Raw genomic sequence first — 26,550 nt, 5'->3', positions numbered from 1 at the left:
CCCTCCCCCTTTCATGTGGACGCTCAGCTGATCTCCCAAACAGCTCATCTCATCTCATCAGTGTTTGTCCCAGTCCAGACCAGTCCAGTCCAGGAGCAGGAGCAGGAACAGGAGGAGGTTTTGAGCCAACCAAAACTCTTACGCTACAGAGATGTGCATAGGTGTGAATGAGTGGCAGGGGAACAAACAATTATTATCTTCCTCATATCAAATCCATTTCATTTGTAAAGCTTCAAGTTCCAACATTCATTATCTTAAGGTACTTTTAAGATTACAATATTACAGAGAGAATGAGAAACACCACATTTTAAACACTTTGCATCAGTGAAGAGGAAAAAAAAAATCCCTTTTATCAGGAATAAATCTCTGGTCGAACCCGACTCAGAGAAGAGCAGCCATCTGCCTCGACAGGTTGGGGTGAAAGGGAAATAAAATAGGCAGAGGGGAGAGAAGAGGTGGAGGGGGAAGTGATAGAGAAAAGCAGAGGGGGGAAGAAAGAGAAGCAGGTGTTTAACAGTAACCGTAATACTTTCATATCATATTCTTATATCAGCAGCTGTGGCAGTCGCACATATAAGTGATAAGACTTATGCTTATACAATTTATAAAAAATGATGACGATAATAATAATATTAATACATAATCATAAAGGTACAATCTGGGTCTGACCTCTAACCTTACAGTTAGTGTTTGGGTAAACGACACCGAGAATTTTCCTGTCACCAGAATCAAGATGGAAATCCTGAAGCAAAGGTTTTAATCCTCGTCATAAATCTAGTCAACAAATGTATTTTTGTAATTACTTTTCTTTCAACTCACAGGAAGAAAAATATAGGTCATATATTCTATATTCTATCTTCTATTTATATTTTATCATGTATGGAGGGTGACAATTGTAACCTGGAGAGCAAATTAAAAAAGAATGTTTTAAAGAGTGGGAAAACCTCTATCACTATAGTAAATAATGTATTCCACTTCATGTGAACCCTCCTTCATGTAAAATTCTGGAATATATCAGCTGAAAATTCCATGAATTTTCAAATGTAACTGTGAAAGTTATAGAGCTGTATTGAATGAAGCGTCTTCATTTACACATTCTTAAGTGTGTTTCAGTTCATTTGAATGTTTGTTTGTTTTTTCATTTCAAACAGTATGACATGTTCCAAAATCCTGAATAATGTCCAACAATTTTAAATTTTAAATGAATATTCTACATTTAAGAATGTGGAACTATAGTAAGAATCTGGAAAAAAAATGAATTCGTGTTTATTGTGTTTAAGGGAAAAAATGCAACAAAAAACAACAACAAACGTTGGATGTTTTGTGGGGAAATGAAATATTCCAATGAGAAAATACAAGCAATAACCTTCAAATTGACCTTAAAATTTTTGAAACATTGTGAAAACTAGTTAATGGAATAAAAATATGTAGAAACAAATGAAATGGCCGCCGTGGGAACACTCCTGTTGTAGAATACTGAGTTTATACTCATCAAATTTGAGAATAAAATTGTGAGTGTTTTTATCAGGGGCTTGTTCGGCTGAACTGTGCTTGGTTATTTGAGTCAAATGAGTCTATTACCGCCTCATCTCAGCTCGACAGGGTCAGGTTCAATCAGGGAATTGGAAAATATCATTTCTGACAAGAATAGCTTTCATTTGTTCAACCAATCTCTTCTACTAATTACCCAAATGGACAGGAGCTGTCAGGAGACAATAACTATTCCCTAATAGAATTTGCCCCCCAAATGCAATTTAATTTTCTCCTCCGTGCGCTCTCTCCTAAGGTTTCCCCTCGTTGCTTCCTCTCCCTCTCTCTCTGTTCCTCTCCTGCCTGCGGACCAAATGGTTCGGGACGCGGTGCCACTGCTTCTGCCTTCCATGATGCTGTTTTTGTCAGTGGATGTCGGACACAGGGTGGACTGACCGCTGCTGCTTCAGCCTCAGCTCTGCTTCCTCATGCAGCAACATGGAGGAGAAGAAGGGGATGGGGAGGAGGAGGAGGAGGAGGAGAGAGCGAGGGAGAGATGGTCTGCCTCCAAAACACCAGTGAGCTGCAGTGATCATAGGTAGGTCTGCACGGTGATGTTGTTTATTCCCATTTCACTCACGAGGAAAACATCGTTCCTGCAGAGACTCCACTCATTTATCCATGTATGTATGTTGTGAGTGCGTTGTGTCACCCATTTTGCACACACACAATGATTGTGTCACAGTTTTAAGATGGTGTTGTTGTCATAATGTTTTGCTCCAGTGCTTGGTATAAGTTTACTTTTGTTTGTTTATGTGTGTGTGTGTGTGTGCGCGCGCGCGTGCGTGTGTGTGTGTGTCTGTGTGTGTGAGTGAGACTCAAACATGTGCAGGAGATGAGGACATGCCTTCTGTATTTACACTCAAAAGAAAACTAACAAACAAATAAAATAAATAAATTCACCCTGGCTCATTAAAAAACACACACACACACACACACCTGTATTACGCTGCTCGTGTACATTGGGTGTGTGTGGAGTGATGGGTTCTGTATTTGTGAGTGTCTGCTCAGTATAAGATGGATCTGTGAATTGCAGAATGAACTCGTCCACTGAAATATTAGATCTAATTAGAGGTGGCTGGGTCAACGGCGGTGGCAAAGGAGTCGCCCTCTGTTTGAGTTATTGCTCGAGCTGCTTCCTCTGCAGCTTGTGTCCACTGTGGCTCTGCAGACAAAGATCCGTCATCTCTCCTGTGTGTGTGTGTGTGTGCATTATTATGATTATTTGATCGTTTTCCTTTTTGTAAGCTTCTCACGCTTTTCTTCCCTGTGTTGTTCTATTTATTTGTTTATATTAATTTTGATTGTTTGTGCCACTTTCTATATTGCAATTAGTTTTTTTCCAGATATTTGTGCAGTCATCTTAAAAATGCAGATTGTGTTTCTCCCGCCATTCATCCTCATCCGTGCAGCATTTCTTTGTCATCTCTTTGAACCATTCACTGTCCCACTGAACCAGATGTGTGCGCGCGCTCACGTCATTTCTCTTTCTGCATTTTTTTTGCATCCGTCAATTATTCTAATTGTGTTGCCCTTTGCTGACAAGTTAAGAGCATTTTTATCTGCACAGTTTTCCAGGGGCAGCTAAAGGGTCTCGATATCAACAATCAGAGTAATTGAATTGGTGAATAAATTGAATGATCTTGAGGGGGAAAAGTGTATAATGAAAATAAAGTAAGAGCAGATGATTTCCACATGCACAGCATGTGTGCATGAATGGATGATCTGGAGCCTGGAATCGGTTGAATAAAATGCCTCTAATATTCTAATCTTGGCTTTTTAATCTGCCTGATGTGCGTTTTCATTTTACTAAATTACATGACACAAGGCGGACGGCTTACAGGACTGTGTCTCCATATATAAACCATACAATGTAAGGTTTATACGGCGCAGACTCTTGCGTAGATGATGCGCAACAATAGTATAAAGTGGCTGTGGTTTGACATCTAACACAGGCGAAGAGACAGAGAAGATGGAATTGTTGCCGTGTTTCAATTAAACAAAATCATATTTGAATGAAATAAATCAGAACATTTCCAGTACTTTTATTTCCCCAATTCTTAGTCAAATTGTAAACAATTTTCCATCAAACTACGCATTTGATTTTCCTTTATGAAATCAATATTTCGTTTTTGTTTCTTCAATTTCCAGGCATTAGAATATAGAACTATCCAGAAAGAATAGAATAGAATAGAAAGCCGTTATTGTCATTGGAAAAGAAAGCGAAACTAACAACTGACACCTGGTGCAATAAAAAAGAAGAACCCAAGAAAGAATCATAATTATACTACTACTGCTACTAATACTAATAATATTCAACATAATATTAACAACAATAATAATAATGATAATACGCTTATAAAATGTCGTTACTACACACACTTTTGAATGAATAAGATCAGTGTGTGTGTGTGTGTGTGTGTGTGTGTGCTGCAGACGTTCACCTGGGACCTGCACACGGTCTCACAAACAACCTGCGTCGGCGTGGAAAAAGCGCCACTGAGCGCTTTTCTTTCCACGCTTGAGGTAAATTGAAAGCGAAGATTGAGTTCATCTAGCCTGAACTAGCAGTCCTCCGGGGGAATATCTTATCCGGGAGAGCATGTCTCAGACGATTGGCTCTGAAATGAACAGTGGCAGGAGGACTGCGCCCACTGACTCCTAATCCTGACTGTCACACACACACACACACACACACACACGCGGATCTGCTGCTGCTCTGCTGCTGAAGACATTTGTCCAAATAATCACAGCGTGATGTTTGTTCACTTTTGCTTGTGTGGCTGTGGTGAGTGACAGTAACAGTTGGCGTCTTCTATCACAAGACTGCATTTCCGTCCTCGTCTTTGCACCGACAGCCATATTCTTCTTACCTAATGAAGTGCTGCTGTGACTGTCAGCTTCAAGGTTTGACTGGCTGTGCGTTAACAGTTCTTCTTCTGCTTTGCAACGAGCGAGGATTTAACTTACTGTTGTCTTTCTGCAGTCTGACCTGTGGTCATCAACAAGTCTCCAGAGAAACTCACTCCTGACCACATATGTTCTCCTCGTGCGTGAAATCAGATGATGACACACTACACACGTGTGGCACCAACACACATTTCACGTTCCAAGGTCCACTTCAGTCACATTTCTTTACCAATTTTGATGCTCGGCTTAAACTTCAGCATTTTCGTCTTGACCATGTCTACAGATAAGTGGCTGCCACGTGACTGGCTAATGAGATATGTTGAGTTAATGTGGAGTTGACCAGGTTAAGTGAGCGTGCACTACACCACCAGAATAATGGATTTATGGAATGAAATCCCTTAAGAATCAACATATCACCTGCTCATCTTCCACATCCACATTTAAGGGAACTTTAAATACATGTATACCTATATAATAATTTTAGCTGTTTTAGCATGTTAGCTGTCATTTCATAGTAAACTACTGTAAATTGTAAGTAAAGGATTGAAGAATATTTTCCATTTTAAAACTGTCTTTTAACTCGATGCAGTATAGTCCTGTGTGTTCTCTGTTAACTGTAAAAAGAAAATGACACTTGTCTTCAAAAGTTTAAAACACAAAAATATGGGATTGTGTGTCACTGTTCAATCCTGTAAAATGAAATGTTTTTGGTGAATGTTATACAGTTACATTCTGTAAATGTAATGTAATGTAAATGTCTGTGTTGTGGAGCCTCTCTGGAGAGGTGGTGGAGGGGCCCCTGTCGGACCCGGGCCCCCTCTGAGAGACACTGCAGTGAGCTATTTATGGTCTCCACAGGAACAAGGTCCCGCCTCTCATCTGACATTTTCATAAACCACGGTCCTCCTCCTGCCTTTTTCTGCTCACTCTTACACCTATGGAGGATGCTTTCCGTCCCCTGGGGGCCTCCTCTTCCTGCGCGCCCATTGGCCCGCTGGCGAGGCTCTACCGCGGTGACGTCAGGCTCCACCGCCCCTGCAGCGCTCAATGGACCGGGCAGCCTGTCTGATCTACTCCAAAACAGCTCGGCACGGCGCGGCACGGACATCATTCCCGGGGAATAGAGAGATAACGGGGGGCTTGACGGGACAGTGAGGGTGATCCGCCTGCAGAGAGGAGAAAGGCCTCCGCATCATCATCCTCACCACCACCACCATCATCATCATTATACTTTTTTTTCTCCACGAGGCAGGACGGGGGAGTGCGCCCACCGTGTTGCGGGTGTATGACCGTGCGTTTGTCTCCCAGTTTGGATCACGATGATGCAAAGTGCGGCGGTGCTACCGACAGAGAGTCCTGTTAAGAGTTTACCGGAGATTCTCGGAGTGCCACTGCAACGTAAGACATTTGTATTTTTTTATTTCATTCTCTTTAAATCCTCATGTAATAATCTGGGAGTTGGTGGTGAATGTGCTGCCTGTGTTGCTGCTGCTGCTGCAGCTGCTGCAGGAGGGGAAGGGTGAGGAGGCTGGAGCTCTCAGTCTCAGGTCGTACAGGCCAGTGATGTGTCCACATGTTGTGTCTCCGTTTGTGCACAAAAAGACACGACACTTACAAGTAGATGATAATTAAATCACCATAAAATAAATAAATCTGCACGTTGGTCTCTGCAGCCTCAGTAATCCAGGATTTAATCTACACGAGGCTGAAACCTCTGAAGGCGCTTTTGTGATTCATCACATCCCTGAAAGTAGACAAATAATATTATATTATATTATGATATTATTTAATTCATAACTAGCCTCAAACTTTGCTGCAGCCCCTTCATTGTCCGGCTCTTTGGTTTCCAGTTTACAGTGAGCTTCTGAATCTGAGACAGCTGTTAATTTGTAAACGAGTCAGCTTGGTTAAGAGATCAGACGCAGTTGTCATCGCCCTTTAGACAAACACACTCACTCTGAATGACGCTTAAATACATTTTCAAAAGGCTTTATTTTTGTTGTTGTTATTTAAATTATCGTCATGAGGCGAGGCCCAAGTGTTAATCCGTGTTTTCTGCTTCAAGATATGCTCGATTGTCATTATTTATTTACGATAAAAGCATTTTTTTTACATTTAAAAGCGATATACATGCGTATATATATGTGTGTGTATATATATACATTTATATATACACACACACATATATATATATACATATATGTATACACACACATATGTATACATTTATATATGTACATATACAGTACATATATTGTCTAGGGTTGTTATTCTGTGCCAGGATTTTTATTTTTTAAAATGTTCTGTAACATGACCTGCAAGTATATGTTAAATAATACACTATAACCCAACTATTAAGTGGCGAGATAGACAAATATACAATTATAATAAAATAATCCACGACTGAATGCTATAATATTAGTTCTACTACTTTTATTATTTTAGGGTATTTCATGACATTCAGTGTTTAACCTCGAAATAAAAATGAAAAACGATGTATTTTATTTAAACCTTGTTTATTTTCATGCAGCAAAAAAAAAAAAATGAAATAGAAACAGGGATACACATATGATATATATGTGTCATCTTTTTTATGTGAGTTTAAAGAATAGAGTTTATGCTATTTGATTTTATAAAGCGAGGCAGATTAAAAGATTGGATAAAGATCCTGCCAATCAGCTCCCCAGTGGTAACAGTCAGTCTGGATTAAAACCTGGATTATTCCAGGAAAAAAACAGAAACCCAAACCTTTGATAGGCTGATATTCTATGTTATTAATTGTCTATAATGAACACACATAACAAACTGCACTTCACGATCCTGGAAAAAAGAGGTTACAATTGTTTGGCTGTTGGAAATGTGTGCAAATGTGTTATAGGCTGCTTCCTGTATGAAATGATGGAGGTGATGAGGCTGAGTGGAGAGTGGCAGCAACAGAGATCAAGATAGGAAGAAGAGAAGAGGAGGTGTACCCTCTTTCTCTCTCTCCCCCGCTCTCCCTCTCTCTCACACACACAGACAGATAGAGAGAGGAGCTGTTGGACGGTGGACGCTATGTCGCTGCCAACAGTCATGCTGCTGCTTTCCTTTCAGCACCACTTGTCTCCTCACAGTTCGGTCCCTCGTTTCTTCCACCACTTTATGTCCGGATACTTAAAAAACGAAAAAAAAGAAAAGAAAAAAAAACTCATTAAAAATCCCAGCAGCCACTGATATTTTTAGATCCTCCTAATGATTTATATACTCACTTTTATCATCAGTAGATTCAAACACCTCCGATTCTGTCTGCACAGCTGGATATTCCCCTGCGATTTTATATATAAATATATGTATATATTTATATATATATATATATATATATATATATATGTGTGTGTGTGTGTGTGTGTGTTCTGACCAGCTTGCTCGATATTGATTTTTCATTATGAAACGCCATGTGGACATTTGACTCGACGAGAAACCGCGAGAGAAACGATCATTTTTATTTTTATTTTTTTTTAAAAAGAAGGGCGATTAAAGGAAATAGAGCTCTTCAATGTTAACGGGGTTTGGGTTTTTTCTCTGACGAAAACGAGGTTTTCAAACGACATCAATCACACATCACACAAGTGTTTTATTTAATATCAAGGAATATACGTTTAAATTACATAGGTTAAAATATATTTATTTCTGAAGATATCAGTTGCTGTACACATTCCGCCATAATATTAAAAGATTCAATAAAACAATATTCATTAAATTATTCACAAAATGGAGCATTTTATCAAAAACAAACTTGTTTTCGCTCCAAAATATACATTTTACACATTGATTTTGGTGGGTCAGTCTGATAATGTGAGCGGCTGCTGCTGTTGCTGCTGTTTTCACCAAACAAAACAAAACAAAGAAAGGACATTTCCCTCGTTTCCTCGCCTCGGCCTTGATTTGCATCCAGCAGCTGCTCACACTCACGCTGCCATCACATCTCCTCTGAAATCATTAACAGGTGAATTAAGATCATGTATCTATCTGCGTGGAAACGCCTCAGAGATCAGCACCATGGACAGTGACGGACATGTTCTCTCACACACACACACACACACACACACACAGCAGCAGCAGCAGCTGGAGGCAACGATAGAGAAAAAAAATTAATTTATTCATACAAAAAATAAGACGTAATTCGAAATATTAATAAAATGGGAAAACATCAAAAAGTGAACTGAAAACAAAAAAGCAGGACAACATGCAAACATCACAGGTTTGTGTGTTTGACAGACTCTTGAAATACTTTGTTTAATCCTTATCTTTTTTTGAACTTTAACTTAGATTTTATTTGACAAATTTAGTTTTTCGGCCCATGTGAGACGAATAACGGATTATGTTATTATTGAGTACAGGGAAACAGGCAGTAAGGATTTTCATTTCTTTTCTTTTTTAAAAAAAATATGCAATATAACGATAAACCTCATGTATCTCTGCACTTCATTATAATATCATTTAATAACATGTCCATGTTATTAAATGATATTCAATATTCAATGATATGTCGCAGGGCTGCTGGTGCCAATCCAAAATCCATTTAAGTATGTATTTAATATTTTATTACGCAGCAACACAACGTTTTTGCCACCGTGAGCGTGTTTTCACTCACTGTGAGTGGTGAGCACCTTGTGCTGACCTTGAGCTGATGGTTTTTTTTTCGTTTTGTTTTCAGAAATCCCTCAGTGCGCCGGCTGCAGTCAACACATCCTGGACAAGTTCATCCTGAAGGTGCTGGACAGACACTGGCACTCCAAGTGCCTCAAGTGCGCAGACTGCCAGACTCCGCTGGCGGACAAGTGTTTCTCCCGAGCAGGAGGAGTCTACTGCAAAGAGGACTTCTTCAAGTAAGTGGACACATCACTTTGCTGCTGCTGTCTCGTCTGTGTATGTGTATGTGTCTGGTTGGTCTGGCTTTTTCTTCTTTTTTTTTAACCCAAAAGCAATAATCATATGATAATAATAATAATAATAACAATAATAACAATAATAATAACAATTAATATGGTTATTATTATTCTTATTATAATAATAACAATAACAATAATAATTATAGTAATGATAATAATAACAATAATCATTATAATAAAATGTTGTTCTTGAGTGAAAGCATTTAAATATTTTACTCTTATTTATTATTTTACTTTAAAGGCTGAATATAAAGAACTTGTTTTTGAATGAAATGTTGCCAATTATGTAAATTACATGACTATTTTTATGTAATTACAACAGTGTTGTTAAAACCACCAACAATAAAAAGTTTGCCCAAGCTACTTGCTTTTGGGATAACAACACTAACTTGATTTTTGTTTAAATCAAGTTAGTGTTGTAATAATAATAATAATTCATAATTTGTCATCACATTCATATAATTTACATTTATGCTGATAAGAGAAGGACAAGAAAACCTTTTCTTTCGTTCTTTCTTTTTTCTTTCTTTCTTTCTTTCTTTCTTTCTTTCTTTCTTTCTTTCTTTCTTTCTTTCTTTCTTTCTTTCTTTCCTTGTAAGGATTGGATTTGTGCAGCATTACAGAAGAAAATTGAGTTTGACTTTTATCCAGAACAGGATCAGCAGATCCAGGCTTTTTACTAAATCATGTTTGAAAGGTTTTAATGCTCAAAGCTTGAATGAGACCTAAAGAGCTCCGGAGTCTCACTGAGAGTTAACTGTGTTAGCCTGACCCTGGGGACAGCAGGGGGGCGTTTGCATGTACATACTGTGGTGAAGGAACACGTCGGGACACACACATATACATAAACAGACACACAGATTCACTGATGCTTGCTTCCCGGCAGTGATTTGTAGGCTTCACCTTGCTCTTTTTATTTCTGTGGGTTGGATGTGTGATTTAAAGCCTCTCCTCCTGAGTCAGTGCTTTATTGGTTCTCCTCAGGGTGTGTTTACTGTGAGCCTCCTCCTATATAGCCCCTTCTTTCTCCTCCTCCACCTCCTCCTCCTCTTTAGCTCTCAGTGCTTAATCTGCAAACACATAAACATGCAAACACAAACACACACATGCACACCACACACTGTGCATTGATTCTCTCCATCCATCAACCTGAGGACAGGTCTGTCGTTAACAGAAATGCATTCCAGTGCTGATGTTTCCTTCCCCAACAGCTAGAGATTCTGTTGTTACACACACTTTGCCATCATTCTTGGCTGTGATTTGAGAACACCTGTCTTGCATGTAAAATTTTAATCTCCGTTACTCTCACCATCTCCATCAGCTCGTAAATTACACATAAATAGGACAACGGTGACAGTCTGACCTGGTGTTTTGCATCAAATGTTCTAACGGCAAATCTCTCTTAATGATTTCCTGCAGGCGCTTTGGGACAAAATGTGCATCGTGCCAACAGGGGATCCCGCCAACGCAGGTTGTGCGGAAGGCACAGGACTTTGTGTATCACCTGCACTGCTTTGCCTGTATTATGTGCAGCCGACAGCTGGCCACTGGGGACGAGTTTTACCTCATGGAGGACGGGAGGCTGGTGTGCAAGGTGGATTATGAGACGGCGAAACAAAACGGTAAGTCTGCAGGAATCTCAAATACTAAAAGCACAAAATGAAAGCTGTTTATATTCTGCAGACGTCCTGACAGTGGAACAGATTTTGAAGGGATGAAAAGAGAGGCGGGAAACTTAGTTCACAGTGAGACACGAGTAAAAAAAAGCAGTCATGGCTCACAATTTAGCATCCCAGTGAGAAAGAAGTGACTCGGCACTGAAATGAGTGTGTCTTGACTGAAGTACATCAGACAGCTGTGTTAGGGGACGTGACAGATAAAACCACACTATATACACTGCACTGAATGTGGATCTCTGCTGTTTGTCGTGTGTGTGTGTGTGTGTGTGTGTGTGCTGTCTCCCTCTCCTCCCTGTCTTTTGAGATTTCCACACATCTCTGATTGATTATGTAAAGTTAAGCAATGCTGTTGTACAGTGCGGCCACAATAACTCTGTTCCCCCTGGCACTGAGTGGATTTATGTCCTCTGCTGTGTGTGGGAGGGGAGGGGGGGGCAGATGCACAAGGACAATAATACACTTTCATATATGACCATTCACTTCATTGAACACACACATATACTCTGTGCTAAGGCAAAGTGACAAAGGCAAGAGGAGGCTACTCACACTTCTCATGTTGTCTTCAGATGATTCGGAGGCAGGAACCAAGCGACCGAGGACCACGATCACTGCTAAACAGCTGGAGACCCTGAAAAGTGCCTACAAAAACTCGCCGAAGCCAGCGCGCCACGTCAGAGAGCAGCTTTCCTCGGAGACGGGTCTAGACATGAGAGTAGTGCAGGTAGAGCCTTTTGTTCTTCTTTAGAAAACGGCAGGCTTTTAATTCCTGACAAAGCATCTGAATTCAGATAAAATATAGCATATAGAACAAAGTCTATATGACATGATGATAACCCAAGGCCTCTCAATTTAAGCAATTAAGATAAACAATATCCTGTTTCTAGCCAGTTATTATAGACAGTTATTAGGCCTATATTTCTGAGGCTGCTAGACTTTGAAACAACAACTGAGATATTAAAACCTTTTTTTCATTTAAAGATTTTTCACAGTGATTAGATTCATTATTCTTTATATTCTATATAGCACGATTTTGTTGTTGCATTAACAATTTTAGTCAACAGTTTATGGTGTTCTTTAAGACTGAGTCTTTCAGTTTTAGTGGCAAATATATTGTCATAATACCAACACTAATATTATGAAAACATAGAAACACATTATAAGAATTATTACCAATAATGGTTGATGATTATTATTATTATTATCATCATCATTATTCTTACTTAATGATAATCATTATTATCATTGTTGTCACTGCCAGGTTTGGTTCCAGAACCGACGAGCAAAGGAAAAGCGGCTGAAGAAAGACGCAGGTCGGCATCGCTGGACTCAGTTTTATAAAAGTGTCAAGCGCAGCCGCGGAGGAGCTAAAGTGGAGAAGGAAAGCTCAGCTGACGACGCGGGACTCAGTGACAGTGAGCTGAGCTTCAGAGGTACCTACAGTGCAGATAACTTCAACTCAGTGCAAATCTATTATTGCTTAAGAGAGAGAGAGAGATTCCTGAAAGGGAATCATCAGTCATGCTGCTGTTCTAATGGGATTAAGGAAGCCTACAAGCTGCTAAATGACAAGAGTGCAGCAGCAATTGAATGTGTCTTTGCAGCATTTCATTTGTTTCCCTCCGATGTTAAATGAATGGTGTCGTTCTCAGGCAAATCCAAAATGGCATTCTCATTTCACATTCCCCTCACACCTCCCTGTGGCTGCCTCAGTTTGTCGCCATGATGGAGCTTATTGGAAAAAACCAGAGAGGGTCCTTAGTGGGAGGATGCAAACATTTTAGACGTCCCTCGGTTATTTAATGTTTGCAGTTGCTGTTTTGGGGAGTCATAAAAGTCTTTGAGCCACTTTTAAAAAGAAGGCCATTTTTATGAGAAATGAAAACATGGTGACAGAAACTCTATAAAGCATGTGAGGCTTTTAGTCAATTAGAGAGAAAGTGCTGTGCGCCTTTGTTGTTATTGAAGCCAATGATATAGGAAGAGTGGACGGAGATGGAAGCAGTTATTTTGTGCTGCAGTCATGGCACACACATTCAGTCGGCCCCCTTTGTAATGTAAAAGAATGTAAAAGCACATCCTTTCTCACCAACAAAAACAGAAATGCTTATCATGTTCCTCATTGCCAGGTTCACTTATTGTACCTCCAACGTTGTGACAATAAATCTCACTCATAAAAGCACTTAACTGTATTGAAGTACAACAACTATATAATGTTCCTGAATAGCGCTGTGTCAAAGTCTTCCCACTCCTCATGCTCAGTGATGGTTTCTACTCCACAGAAGACCAGGTGCTGTCAGATCTTGGCCACACCAATGGGCTTTATGGGAGCGTTGGTGACGTGACCAACAGCACGGTGCTCAACGGCGGCTTCTCTGTCGACGCAGCAGGCCAGCCTTACCACGACATTCGAGCAGGAAGCCCGTACGGTCTCCCTCAGTCACCCTCCTCCATCACCTCCCTGTCCGGCCACACTCCTCTCCTTAACAACCTGGGCTTCAACATGGACAGTCTGGTGGTGCAAGGCGGTGCAGGCGGAGTGGGACAGGCTCTGAGGGCCATGGCAGGAGGTCCCACCTCAGACCTCTCTACAGGCAGCAGTACAGGATACCCTGACTTCCCCACCAGCCCTGCCTCGTGGCTGGACGAGATGGACCATTCCCAGTTTTGAGTTTCGTCCACAGAAGAAGATTGTTGTCCGGTCGTACGACAAAACAGACTCACAAGGCTTTTTTTACATTTCTTTCTATCACCCTCCAAGACTTGGTTTGTTGTGCGATGCTGGGTGAAGTACAGAAGGAAGAGATGACTCTTAAGCAAGTCCATCGGCGGTGAAGGAACCGCCTGGGTCAAAGCGTGTAGTCCGGAGAAAAGCAGTGAAGAACTCTCAATGTTCAGTCTCAACATTGTATCATACAGCTTTTTGTTATCACCTCACTTTATTTTGTTCTTTCACTCTCTGAAAATGAGAATGGATTTCCAATATGTCAGTGGATTACACTTCACAGGGGAGGTAATATTGTCTCGTCCCCCAAAAATAAGTCGCCAACAGCTGCAACATTAGGGCTAAATCTGTAGATCTATGTCCCTATGAGACCCAGGGGGCACCTGCATGCTTCTGATTCATGAGTAGAAATGAGTAGGACTGCTGTCCGGCTACATCAAAGCCTTTACATTGGCAATGCACTTTATTCTCCTCTTCTTTTTCTACACTTAGGGACAGGAATGCAGAGGAAAAAGAGAAAAAAAAGGGGAGAGACATATGCACAAGGCAAAAACACAGTGTTTCATTGGGAGAGAAATTTACAAGAACAGTGGCACAAGTGTGAATTTTGAACCATGCTGATGTTTTTTTAATGTATTGTTGAAGCTTATTAGGAAGTAGATGGTCTGTTCATTCTGTCCGTCCGTCTGCCCGTAAAAAGGTGATGCCTCCTCTGTTTGACTTATGGGGCATCACTGTTTGCAACACAGCAGGTCTCTCTTCTATATTTATAGGCGCTTGACTTGTTCTCGTCTGTGTCAAAGCTTGTCTGAGAGCGGATGTCTGTCAGTATTAAATGATCCGTTCTCAGATTCACCAGGAATCGAAGCTCACGAGTTTGGACGGTCGAGTCATTTACGGTTTTGAGAAATTCTAGTAATATATTACGTCTAAATTATGGATTTATTATTTTGAATGCACACATGTACGGCAAAGAGATTAAGACATGCAGAAGCATTTGCAAATATTAATGAATGGTTACTTCTACTGGGCATTCAGAACACCCAACAAGTATTAGCAGGAACTTTAAGAAAAGAAATCTCAGCGTTGGCTCTTGTGTTCTGTCAATCTGACCCAGGCTTCTCTTGCTAATCTACTCCCTCCAGCAGATCTCCAGCTTTGGCTGCTATCAACCTACTTACTGAGGCCAGATGTGTTGTCAGCCTGTTCTGTTCTCCCACTGTCTGGTCTCAATGTCAGAGGGATTACCACACAGCACCCCTTCCCCCCATACAGTGCTGACACTATACTGTCTCATCAGTGTTAGTGTGTCTGCTGAGCTCATGTTCCCGACACTTAAAATCAGCACTTCAATCAGCTGCATCTTAAAATCTCACACTCTCACAGGAAATAAGGGACAAAACGCTGATCCTCTGTTTTTCTGAATCTCCCGAAAACGCTCCATCGTTCTGAAAACTGAGTGTCCTGGTGACCATGTTAAAACCGGTCATTATCTTTGATCTGTGGGGAAATTCTTGTTTGTGTTTCTTCAGTGAAGACAAAAACAAATCTATTTGCTCACCTTCTCCTGAACATTTGCCAAGTCTATTTTTTTCTACCGGAGCGTCCGATGTAGGAGCCAGAAAGTAAATCAACAAACAGAAAGCAACAAGAGTTAAGACAACATGGAAAACTGTGGATTACTGAACTCAATTTACAGTGTAAATATTTACCGAATGTACGGTACCAATGAAAGGCTTATATTTACAGTGTAACTGCACTGGGGTTAATGTGTAAGTACAGGGAAAGCAAACAGAATAAGGAATAAAAGAGGAACAACTTTGTGTTTAATCACTTATATTAAACTCTTTGATTTACGAGATAGCTGTTTAAATAAGTGTAAATCAGCAGAAACATATTAGAAAACAGATTTTAACACTGGTTATGGTTTCATTATTGTAAAAAAATATGTACTTTAAATTAAAATGCAGTCAAAAGTGACAGTAAAAGTGTTAAGACTATAAACAATATTGCACATCATTGATGTTGCTGGTAATCGCAACACTTATTTTTATTTCATTTTTTAGCTGTTGTAAAGTATACAAGCATTTTGACATCATGCACACAGTGGCCATTTAATCTGAGGAAATAAAAATAACATATCTAGTATAATTCACTTCTACATTCCCCTAAATGCAAGTTTGTTTCCCACTGTAAGTGTTTCATTGGTACCTTGAATGAACAAAATGTTTACATTGTCAATTGGAGGCTGCAGTGATTGACAGCACTGAGTGAAAATCCTGTACAAACACATTGCCATTGCTGTTTTGTTAAAGTCTGTGTTGCCGCAGAGGTTTGCATCTTAATTGTTGTAAATTTTGTACAGTTTGAAAAACGTGTTGATTGTCTTGTTTCATGAGCGCTATTTATTATTATGGTTATTATGATTATTATTATTATTATTCTTGCCATGTGTCTTTGAAAAAGATGTAAAAGAGAGCACTGAATTTATTCATTTACAGTATGCCTTCTGTGTAATGGTATGAACTGTGTACAGTCAAATCTATATGAGGAAAATAAAGCTGAATTGTCTTTGGGTTACCCTGTGCTACTTTTCTCTTGAACACACCAGGCCTGCAGTGATGAATGGGAGAGTTAAGATTTTCAGCTGAGCTTTGTTTCCAATATATCAAAAGAAAAATATCTGCTTTAGGTGTTTTTATTATTTTGCCTTATCTAAACGCTCTTAGAGCGAGTTAACCCGCAAATTCATTTACCCATTGAGAGCATTTACCACACACTTAGGCCTCTATTCAATTGTGGAGATCCATTTAGTACCACCAACAGACAGTGGTCAGTCAGTTAACAGTGATTGATGCTGCTTTCCTCTCTTGCTCTCTTGGGGGTGACAAGAAAGATGCATGAAGAGAGAAAAAAGAGAGAGAGAGAAGGGAGAGAGGAAAAAAATAAGGGAAACTAATGCAGATGCTGCCGCTTTCTCTGATCCTCACAGTGCTAAAGAGACACAGCAGCAGATTGTGGTGCTGCACTATCACGTCTATCTTTAATCTTTGTGCTGTTAACTAATTGTGGAGTGCTTAGTGATACATGGACAAATATGCCTTGTGGTCTGGCAAAGAGGGAATTATGGCCCATATGCAGGCAGTTAGCTTGTATGTCAATGTGACAAACTAAAATTCAGGACTATAGCCAGGATTCTTTATCACTCAGACCATGAAGAACATTTCTCCAGTTCAACCAAGAGTGTCACCCCATTTCTTGTTGTTGAACCTATTATTATCTTTTATTTTAGACTGAAAACAAGTTGAGTCTGGGAACACATTAGCAGCTGCTAATATTAGCATACTAACATGTAGTGTATGTAATAACAATCACAGACCACTGTGAAAATGTTTCTTTCTACTTTAATTTCCCGCCACCTCCAAGGATCTATGAAACTGATTTTAGAAATCCTGACATTTGTGTATCTGAATATCTGCTCATGTCATTACTGTACAGCACCAAGGAAATAAATTCATTTGTAGCAGTGGAGCTATATCCTCAGTGTGTTTGCACTTGTATTTGTTACCTCTTAATGACCTTTTCTAGTTCAAACACAGTCCTTGTCAGGACCAGCAGGCCTCATGGAGACAAAAACACGGTCCTGAATGGTAGGAATAAGGTTTGCATAAGGTTTAAGTTTGGATTAGGGTTGGGGGTGTACTATGACTTTTTTGACTCATTTTGGCGACATACTATACTACGATTTTTGGGGGGATTTTGGACGACATACTATACTATGACTTTTTTGGGTGATTTTGCACGACATACAATACTCTTTGACCAATTTGGGCGGCATACTATACTATGACTTTTGACCGATTTTGGGCTGACATACTATACCCATTTTTTGGCCGATTTTTGGGCGACATACCGCCGACTTTTGACGGTACGGGCGGCAACACAATACTATGACTTTTGACCAGACGTGCCATACTGACTTTTTAGCGATTTGAGGCGTATATATACCTTGACTTTTTGGCTGATTTTGGGCGGCGACGCCACTATACTGTATTGACTTTTGACTTATTTTGGATGACATACTATGCTATGACTTTTTCGACTGACTTTGGACAACATACTATGATATTTTTTACTGATTTCGGACAACATACTATACTATGACTTTTTTGACTGATTTTGGACAACATACTATGATATTTTTTACTGATTTCGGACGACATACTATACTATGACTTTTTCAACTGAGTTTGGACAACTTACTATACTATGACTTTTTGACTGATTTTGGAAAATGTCATACTTTTGTATGTCCTCCAAAATTTTTAAAAATGTCATTTTTTAGTACATCGTCCAAAATTTGAGAAAAATGTCATAGTTTTGTAAGTCGTCCAAAATGTGACAAAAATGTCATAGTTTTGTATGTTGTCCAAAATTTGACAAAAATGTCATACTCTAGTATGTCGTCCAAAATTTGACAAAAAAGGCATACTTTGGTATGTCGTCCAGAATGTGACAAAAATGTCAAAGTTTAGTATGTCGTCCAAAATTTGACAAAAATGTCATAGTTTAGTAAGTCGTCCAAAATTTGACAAAAATGTCATAGTTTAGTAAGTCTTCCAAAATTTGACAAAAATGTCATAGGTTAGTAAATCATCCAAAATGTGACAAAAATATCATAGTTGAGTAAGTCGTCTAAAAAATCGCCAAAATGTCATAGTTTAGTATGTCGTCCAAAAATGTCAAAAATGTCATAGTTTAGTATGTCGTCCAAAATTTGACAAAAATTCATAGTTAAGTATGTCGTTCAAAATTTGACAAAAATGTCATAGTTTAGTATGTCGTACAAAATTTTACAAAAATGTCATAGTTTAGTATGTCTTCCAAAAAGTCGCCAAAATGTCATAGTTAGCAATCATCCAAAATGTGACAAAAATATCATAGTTGAGTAAGTCGTCCAAAAAATCGCCAAAATGTCATAGTTTAGTATGTCGTCCAAAATGTGACAAAAATGTCATAGTTTAGTATGTGGTCCAAAAAATTCACCAAAATGTCATAGTTAGTATGCCCAAAAATTTGACAAAAAATTCAAAGTTAAGTATGTCGTTCAAAATTTGACAAAATGTCATAGTTTAGTATGTCGCATAAAAAATTTTACAAAATGTCATAGTTTAGTATGTCGTCCAAAAAGTCACCAAAATGTCATAGTTTAGTATGACGTCCAAAATTTGATAAAAATTTCATAGTTTAGTAAGTTGTCCAAAATTTGACAAAAGTGTCATAGTTTAGTAAGTTGTCCAAAATATGATAAAAAGTCACCAAAATGTCATAGTTTAGTATGTCGTCTATAATCCTATATCAAAATGTGCAGTTTGATGATAATGTACAAATATGTTCTATGTTCTGAAATGCTAAAATAATTATAACATTATTTCCACTGACCGGTGCAGTTTAAGTCTACACACGCCCCCTCCACATTAATATAACATTTCATATTTAAGACAACAGCATGTTTTATGAGGTCACTGTAACTTTGACCTTTGGCTTCCCCAAACTATGTACTTGAGTGTAAGTGAAGATCTGTGCCAGGGGGCTCAGTGACCTTCAACCTCTAAAATCTATTCAGTTCATCTCTGAATCAAACTCAATGTTTGACAAGAAATTCCCTCAAACCATTTTTGAGATTTAGTGTTCAAGACCTGTATGAGCCTTTTATATTATATTTATATATTTTTCTCATGTACTGTTTACTTGTACTCCGCTCAGTCACAGCGACTCTGATCAACCCCTCATTTAAAATCCCATATGCTTTTTTCCTTTATGTACGTCCTACCTTAGATTTATATTACTGATGCTTTTACATGTAACCAGGATTTGTTGGCCCAATGTAGAACAGATTTTTATAAACCTTTTTTAAATACATTTTTTATATAAACTGATAATGTCTCACATGTAAAACATCAACCTTAAACTAAAAAGAACTGTGTTTATCTGTAGTACAACACTCATCTGTGAAATGTGGTGGAGGTAGTCAAGCATGTTCCTTGAATCAAGATACTTGCAGGGAAATTGAGTTTTTGTCAAGAGTTTTATTGTAAACGCTTCTTAAACTGAAAGTAAAACAATGACAAACAGAACCAAATACTCTTCAATAAATACCTAACACGGATGTTTTTTTGGCATGACAACTTAACTGAAGTCAAAAGAAAGTAAGAACCACAGCATCAGAAGGCATAATACTGTTTTTACCAGGCTGTAGTAACTGGCTGTGGTTCATTTACGTAGCACCACCTAGTGGTAACCACTGAAATGTTTGTCACAACCTCGCTGTGAATGAGAGCAGCTCAGTACAGTTCAAAGTTCACAGGCTTCTTAAAGACAGCAATGTGTGCTTTGCTCCTGCTTTGCAGGAAACTTCACACGACTCCACGAACGGCTCGACTGATCACGTGACACAAAGGCTTTTTGTTTTCTTTCATTAGCAGAAGAGAGGAGTTCTAAAAGTATTATATCAAACGTAAAGTAAAGGTCAAAAGGAAAACACAAGAGAGATGAAGGAGTAGAAAGTGCACAGGTGATGTGATGTGGATGAGAGGGTGAGTGTCATGGGACTGACGGAGCGTCACAGGCTCTGGCAGCACTGGAGTTTGTTGCCCTTCTGCCCATCAGTGGTCGGTGGGACACTTATGTCCACCACGTTATTGCCCGGAGACTCGTCGTGTGCTGACCTGTCTGCTATTTGCTTCTGTGACACAATGCGGTAGATTTCTGCAGATGGAAACAAATAATAAATAAATAAATAAATATACAGTGCATTTATTTAAAACTACAGTGGGTTTTTGTTGCTGCTGATATTTTATTCTGCCTCTGTTCTGTCAGACCTGACTGAGGGAGCGATTGCATGTATACAGTAGAAGCACAGAGGCAGGTGGGAGTGAGAAGTGTTTCTGTCAAATCTGTCAAAGTGAGCAGTCAAATTCACTTCTAAAACTTTTCATAGGCGCTTCTGTGCTCCTGTTTTAGCAGCACATTAATACCATGCATCTTTTTTAGTAAAGAGACACGATATTAGTACACAACACTCTACAAAAAAAAGAAAACCCTCATAAATAACCTGATATGATAATATAATAAATGATAAATACTGTGGCTTTACGTACCTGTTAAAATGCTCTTAAAGGCTTCTTCTACGTTTGTAGAGTCCAACGCTGATGTCTCAATGAATGACAGAGTGTTCTTTTCTAAGTGGAAGAAAAGGAAGAGATACTGTAAACATGTACAGAATCGGATATAGGGATCGTGTCGATACCACTTTTGTGTCCAATACTGATACCAATATCACAAAATTAAATATCTGCTGATACCAATATCAGTCCAATACAGTCATTTTAGACCTTTTAAACTATGAAGCTGTTAACAACACATTTCAAGATATTTTAAAGACATAATTGTTAAACTGTGTAAGAAATATTCTTGCAAGAACATTTTTTCTGTCCGATATCCGATCCAGTGATTTTGACCAGTATGGGACCGATGCTTATTAATATCGTAGCGGCTCATTATTGGATATCAGACAAAAATCCTATTTATCGCATATTTCAATCTTCACGGAAAGTAAACATGTAAAAAAAAGTCAAGTTGTTTTTCTTCTTCTTCATGGGAGAAGAATATTTGTTAGACAGTTGGAGAATTATGTCTTTGAAGTAGAAATGACTCAAATGTGTTGTAAACAGCTTCATAGTTTAGTCTCGGACTCTGATATCGGTAGATACTCAAGTATCACAAGATATCAGACACGCAAAGGTGTTAAAGTGGTGGCTTTGTTACTTCAGCGCCTGGTGTTATTTACCTGAGAAGGCCCGAGCCTCATCAGTGGGCACGGCTCTGAGGTGTCTGAGGTCGCTCTTGTTTCCGACCAGCATGATGACAATGTTGTTGTCAGCGTGGTCCCTCAGCTCCTTCAGCCAGCGTTCAACATTCTCATATGTCAGATGTTTGGCAATGTCGTAAACCAGGAGAGCGCCGACTGCTCCACGGTAATACCTGGTTACAACAGGAAACTATATGAGTACATCAACACATTAACATTCAATGTATATTATGAATAAATACAGAAGACAAGCTCACGCTGAGGTGATTGCTCTGTAGCGTTCCTGTCCAGCTGTGTCCCAAATCTGAGCCTTTATCATTTTGCCGTCCACCTGGATGCTGCGAGTGGCAAACTCCACCCCGATGGTGCTCTTGCTCTCCAGGTTGAACTCATTTCTTGTGAAACGGGACAGCAGGTTACTCTTCCCTACTCCGGAATCTCCAATTAGTACAACTGCAACAACATGCACACAAAGACATTTAACCCAAACCTTTTAAAACACAATCAAGGAAAATGTGACTGTCGGACTTCATGGCATATTTATTTGATTTACTATTCTACCCATGTGTGTAACTGCTAGTCGTGAAAGACGAGCTAGACTGTCCAATGGATGCAACAATGATACTAGTATCCTAATCATAATTTAACAATAACAATAAATCTAATAGAGAATTTATTTTATATCAATTCAATGAAAACTACACTGTGTTCCAAATTATTATGCAAATTGTATAAAGAATACATTTTTTTGCTTTTCAATTAAACTCACGGACACCATGTCCTAAAAAGGCTGGGACGTCAGGAAGGTGGCGGAGTCATGTTTTGGAAAATGACCTCTGAAAAGTATGTGGAGTTTCTGACTGACCACTTGACTGACTGGCACAAAAAGAAGAACTGTGCTTTCCGTAACAAAATCATCTTCATGCATGACAGTGCACCATGTCATGCTGCAAGGAATACCTCTGCATCATTGGCTGCTATGGGCATAAAAGGAGAGAAAGTCATGCTGTGGCCCCCATCCTCCCCTGACCTATTGAGAACTTTTGAAGCATACTCAAGCAAAAGATCTATGAGGGGGCGGGAGGCAGTTCACATCCAAACAGCAGCAAGTTCAACGGATGCAAGAATTGTGAAGCTGCTATCAAATAAGGGGTCCTATGTTATATTGTAAGATGTTTTTGATTGAAATAGCTTTTGATTTCAATAAATATGACCTCCTAATGCTGCAAATTCAACAAATGACCATTTTCAGTTCTTTACAACCTCTAAAATGTTTTTCAAACTCTGTTGTGCATAATAATTTGGAACAGTGCATTTTAAGTTTTTTATTTTTGAAAAAAAACCTGTTATCATTGGAAGATTTGTTCAATAACATTCAAATTATACTCTAATGGTTAATGACTTGAAAATAATGCTGATTGTCATTTCGACTATTTAGAAAAATTAGAGAAAAATATCACTTGCATAATAATTTGGAACTTGTCTGATACCAATACCATGATGTACAATACAGTCATTTAATATATTTTAAATCATTTTGGTTTGGGGACAAAATTATTTGAGACATTTGAGGACACCATCTGTTCTATGTTAGGGAAACACTGATCGACACAATTATGGACCAAACTATTTATTAATCATTCCAGAAAATAATTGGCAGATTAATCAGTTGCAGTCCTACTCTTGTGTTTATCAGTCAAACTAACGATGGTGGAAAATTATGTTTAATGGAAATAATGACATTTATGCAATAGTTAGACCAGTTACATCAGACCATAAGACGCCATAAGAATTATAACCTTTTTTCTAAGAAATAAAATTGTATATTAATACATGTACTACATTTAACTAAGTGGATTTTAAGAATTCAAAACAGTGATGATAAAATGTGACAGAGGAGGTCACCGTGTGACAGAGGAGTCAGGTTACCATTGAGTCTGCAGTGAAAGTGCTGACTTGTTTTACTTTATCTACCATCTTAGCAGACTTAACCCTGTTGGGACTGGAGTCACACAAGGAGACGCTGCCAAAAACCTGCTCACACTGAAGCTCTGACTCAACACTTTCTCAAGGCCTCTCCTGTCATTGTGTTGAGTTTCCAGCAGCAGCACTAAGGCCTGAATACTATAATTATTACTTACTTTACTTAATACTATAGATAATCTGGTCTCCTCATGTCTTAAACATAGGAAAAAATTTATTACTTATCTGACATTCATTGCAACACTTTTCTGTTTCCTAAATCGAACACCACTAAAGAGTTTTAAACAGGGCAACCATATTTATGGATAAGAGATCTTTGAAGGGTCACACAGCTTTAAAACAATATTGAGTTTAAACAGAGAGAAGAAAAAAAGAACATTATAATGCATAACAATAGTAACAAATGGAGGCCCCCTTTTCGTTCACACTTCCAATTCCCAAGCATGTAAAGGAACTCCAGTGGCCTTCACATATCAGAAAGGCCATTGCTTTTCGTCATGCCAGTTCTAAGCTTGTGCTGAAAAAAGTTAAGTATATAGTCTTGTTCTAAACGCTATAAAGACCAAGCTATTTTAAAGTGATCGCACACTCAGGGAAAGCACACATGTGCCCAGGTAGCCTTGACCTGTCCTGAAATTTCAACCAGCAACCCCCCAATTACAGGTAATATATTTTATTTCTGCCAATGCACACTTCTAAATGTTATAACAATACATGTAACACAATATAACAGTAAATCTTAAATGAATGTCATGTGATTTACTGTAATAGTGGAGTACTTTGACATAATAAAACAATAACATTATTCTTATTCAGGAGAAATGCCTCTATACCAGAGTCAGCAGCTTGTTATCAGGAAAGGTCCACGTGAATGACGGTGGCACATCGAGTCAGTAACGTGACTGCTACACACTCAAAGACCACTTTATTATGTACACCTGTTCAACTGCACGGTAATGCAGATACGTCATGGGCGCAACTCAATGCTTTTGGGCATACAATCCTAATCCTAGCACGAACAACCACGTCAGTTTAAACTTCAGTAGCTTGTGTTGACACTGACTATATGACTACAATGAATTGAGTTGCTGAAATGTGATTGGCTGATTAAATATGTATGCTAACAAGCGGTTGAACAAGTGTACCTAATTAAGTGGATTTACAGAGACCTGTTTCCAGGTAGACCACTGTCGGGGGTTATGTTTGGTCATTAAGGTTGAAAGCGTAGTTAAAAGTTGAGTAAAGGTACGTTTAATTTGCTTTATTCAAATCTAATCTCCCACTCGTTACACTGCCGTACCTTCGCCCTACTTAAAACGTGGTTAGTTCAACGCAAATAAAAGCAGTAACTACCTCAAATAAAAGTAGACGTGTCTATAATTATGAAAGGGGAGTATGAAAAGTTGCACTTTGTTAACTGCTAGCTGTAATTAGCTGTCACAGCCAGCTGATACTACGCTGAAGTTGACGCAGCTACCGTTAGCATGCTAGTCTGAGTTTGCCACCCAGATGTCATCAAACAGCGTTTATTCACAGTTTATGCTCCTTACCTTTGAACAAGAAATCGTACTCATCGTCTCTGTTGCCCATGGTCAGATAAAATCACCTCTGTGAGAGTCTGCGGTGATAAGAGATAAATAAAATAAAATAAAAATACAGCCTCCCTATTCTGCTCAGGGAGTTGTGCCAAGATGACAGGAGGAGACAATGCGCATATTGCGTAGGAAAAGCAGAGCAGCTGTGATTCAGAATTACGACAACACCACACTGTCACGTGACTCGATTCCAATTCCAGCAGGCGTCATATGACAGCCCAACCACCAAAGTACGGAAGAGGATTAGGGCCACATGTGCAATGTTTGGGGGAAACAAAATCGAAATAAAGTCTGACATCAAGAATTCTGACGTTAATCTCAGAACTCAGGCTGGATTATATCCCGTCATACCTAAGGCAATCAAAGCCTGTTGGAAATAATGATCAGAAGAAGAATTGTTAAAATACCCATTTTTTTGTGATTGTTGAACTCTCTATATGTTTTGTACTTAAGTGTCTGCTAGTGCTGTTTATAGTCTTGTTTATCTCAAGATGTGCAAATGCTTTACAATGCTTAAACAAGTTTAAATAAATACAAATATAAAAAATAAAAAAGAAGAAGTCAACAAAAAATAACATTATAACACAACATTCCATCACGAATGGCAATAAAGATCATATTCATGATGATATTTCACAGAATTTCAAGATAAAAGTGCTTGTTTTGATTAGGAATGATGTGTACTTCACAATAAACTGCAATTAAAACACCAAGAGAGCTTATTTACTGTTGAATGTACTGCATTTAATAATGTGATAATTACAACAAAATATCTTATCAATACTATTATAAAAATATTGCCTGCTTATATATTTAGTATTATATTCTCACCTCACTGGCAGCTGTGTCTAAGCCACAAGTGCTGTGTTTGACATAAGCGGAGGTCACAGGTCAGGTTTTCATTATAACACGATAGTGGGCCGCATGTAATCAATTTGGGGGCTGCAAACGGCCTATGGGCCGCCAGTTTGACACCTCTATCCTGAATAATAAATGACCCAGGAGTCAGTCTCTGCAGCGGGAAGACATGATTCAATTATATTATGGGCCAAACAAAGAAGTTAGACAGTTCATCTGAAAGACTGTGTCTGTGTCAGAGTCCATTTGAGAGGCTCTGACAAGAAATGCCCTCACAAAACCTGCAGAGGGCGCCATCATCCCTCCTTCTCACAATACTCACAATACTTGAAACATGAACAATGAAAAGCATCTGACTTGCTCTGTGTTCTAAGGGTTAATGAAGAGAGGGTTCGTTTTTTTCTCTGGAAATTATTTTGACTATAATTAGTGTGGCTCTGTATATAATTAGTGTGGCTCTTTTTTCAATACA

The 26,550-nt window shown here is 38.8% G+C and overlaps 2 protein-coding genes across 2 annotated transcripts; one reads left to right on the top strand and one right to left on the bottom strand.

Moving 5' to 3' along the window:
- The first annotated feature begins 5,114 nt into the window (after positions 1–5,114).
- On the top strand, positions 5,115–14,291 carry lhx4 (LIM homeobox 4). The gene is made up of 6 exons (XM_044044679.1): positions 5,115–5,838; positions 9,137–9,308; positions 10,791–10,993; positions 11,617–11,771; positions 12,309–12,480; positions 13,330–14,291. Exons 1-6 carry the CDS (start codon positions 5,760–5,762, stop codon positions 13,716–13,718), a joined length of 1,170 nt encoding a protein of 389 aa, XP_043900614.1. The 5' UTR covers positions 5,115–5,759; the 3' UTR covers positions 13,719–14,291.
- A 5,550-nt stretch (positions 14,292–19,841) lies between these two features.
- LOC122780305 (ras-related protein Rab-11B-like) lies at positions 19,842–25,386 on the bottom strand. Its single transcript, XM_044043160.1, has 5 exons — positions 25,176–25,386; positions 21,900–22,095; positions 21,622–21,815; positions 20,933–21,013; positions 19,842–20,540 (listed from the first exon to the last, which is right to left on the bottom strand). The coding sequence occupies exons 1-5, from the start codon at positions 25,213–25,215 to the stop codon at positions 20,395–20,397; spliced, it is 657 nt and encodes a 218-aa protein (XP_043899095.1). The 5' UTR covers positions 25,216–25,386; the 3' UTR covers positions 19,842–20,394.
- Between the last annotated feature and the right edge of the window lie 1,164 nt (positions 25,387–26,550).

This window comes from Solea senegalensis, linkage group LG14 (assembly GCF_019176455.1).
Source record: "Solea senegalensis isolate Sse05_10M linkage group LG14, IFAPA_SoseM_1, whole genome shotgun sequence".
Lineage (NCBI taxonomy): Eukaryota > Metazoa > Chordata > Actinopteri > Pleuronectiformes > Soleidae > Solea > Solea senegalensis.
The sequence above is the reverse complement of the archived record's forward strand: the minus strand, read 5'-3'. Positions and strand labels throughout refer to the sequence as shown.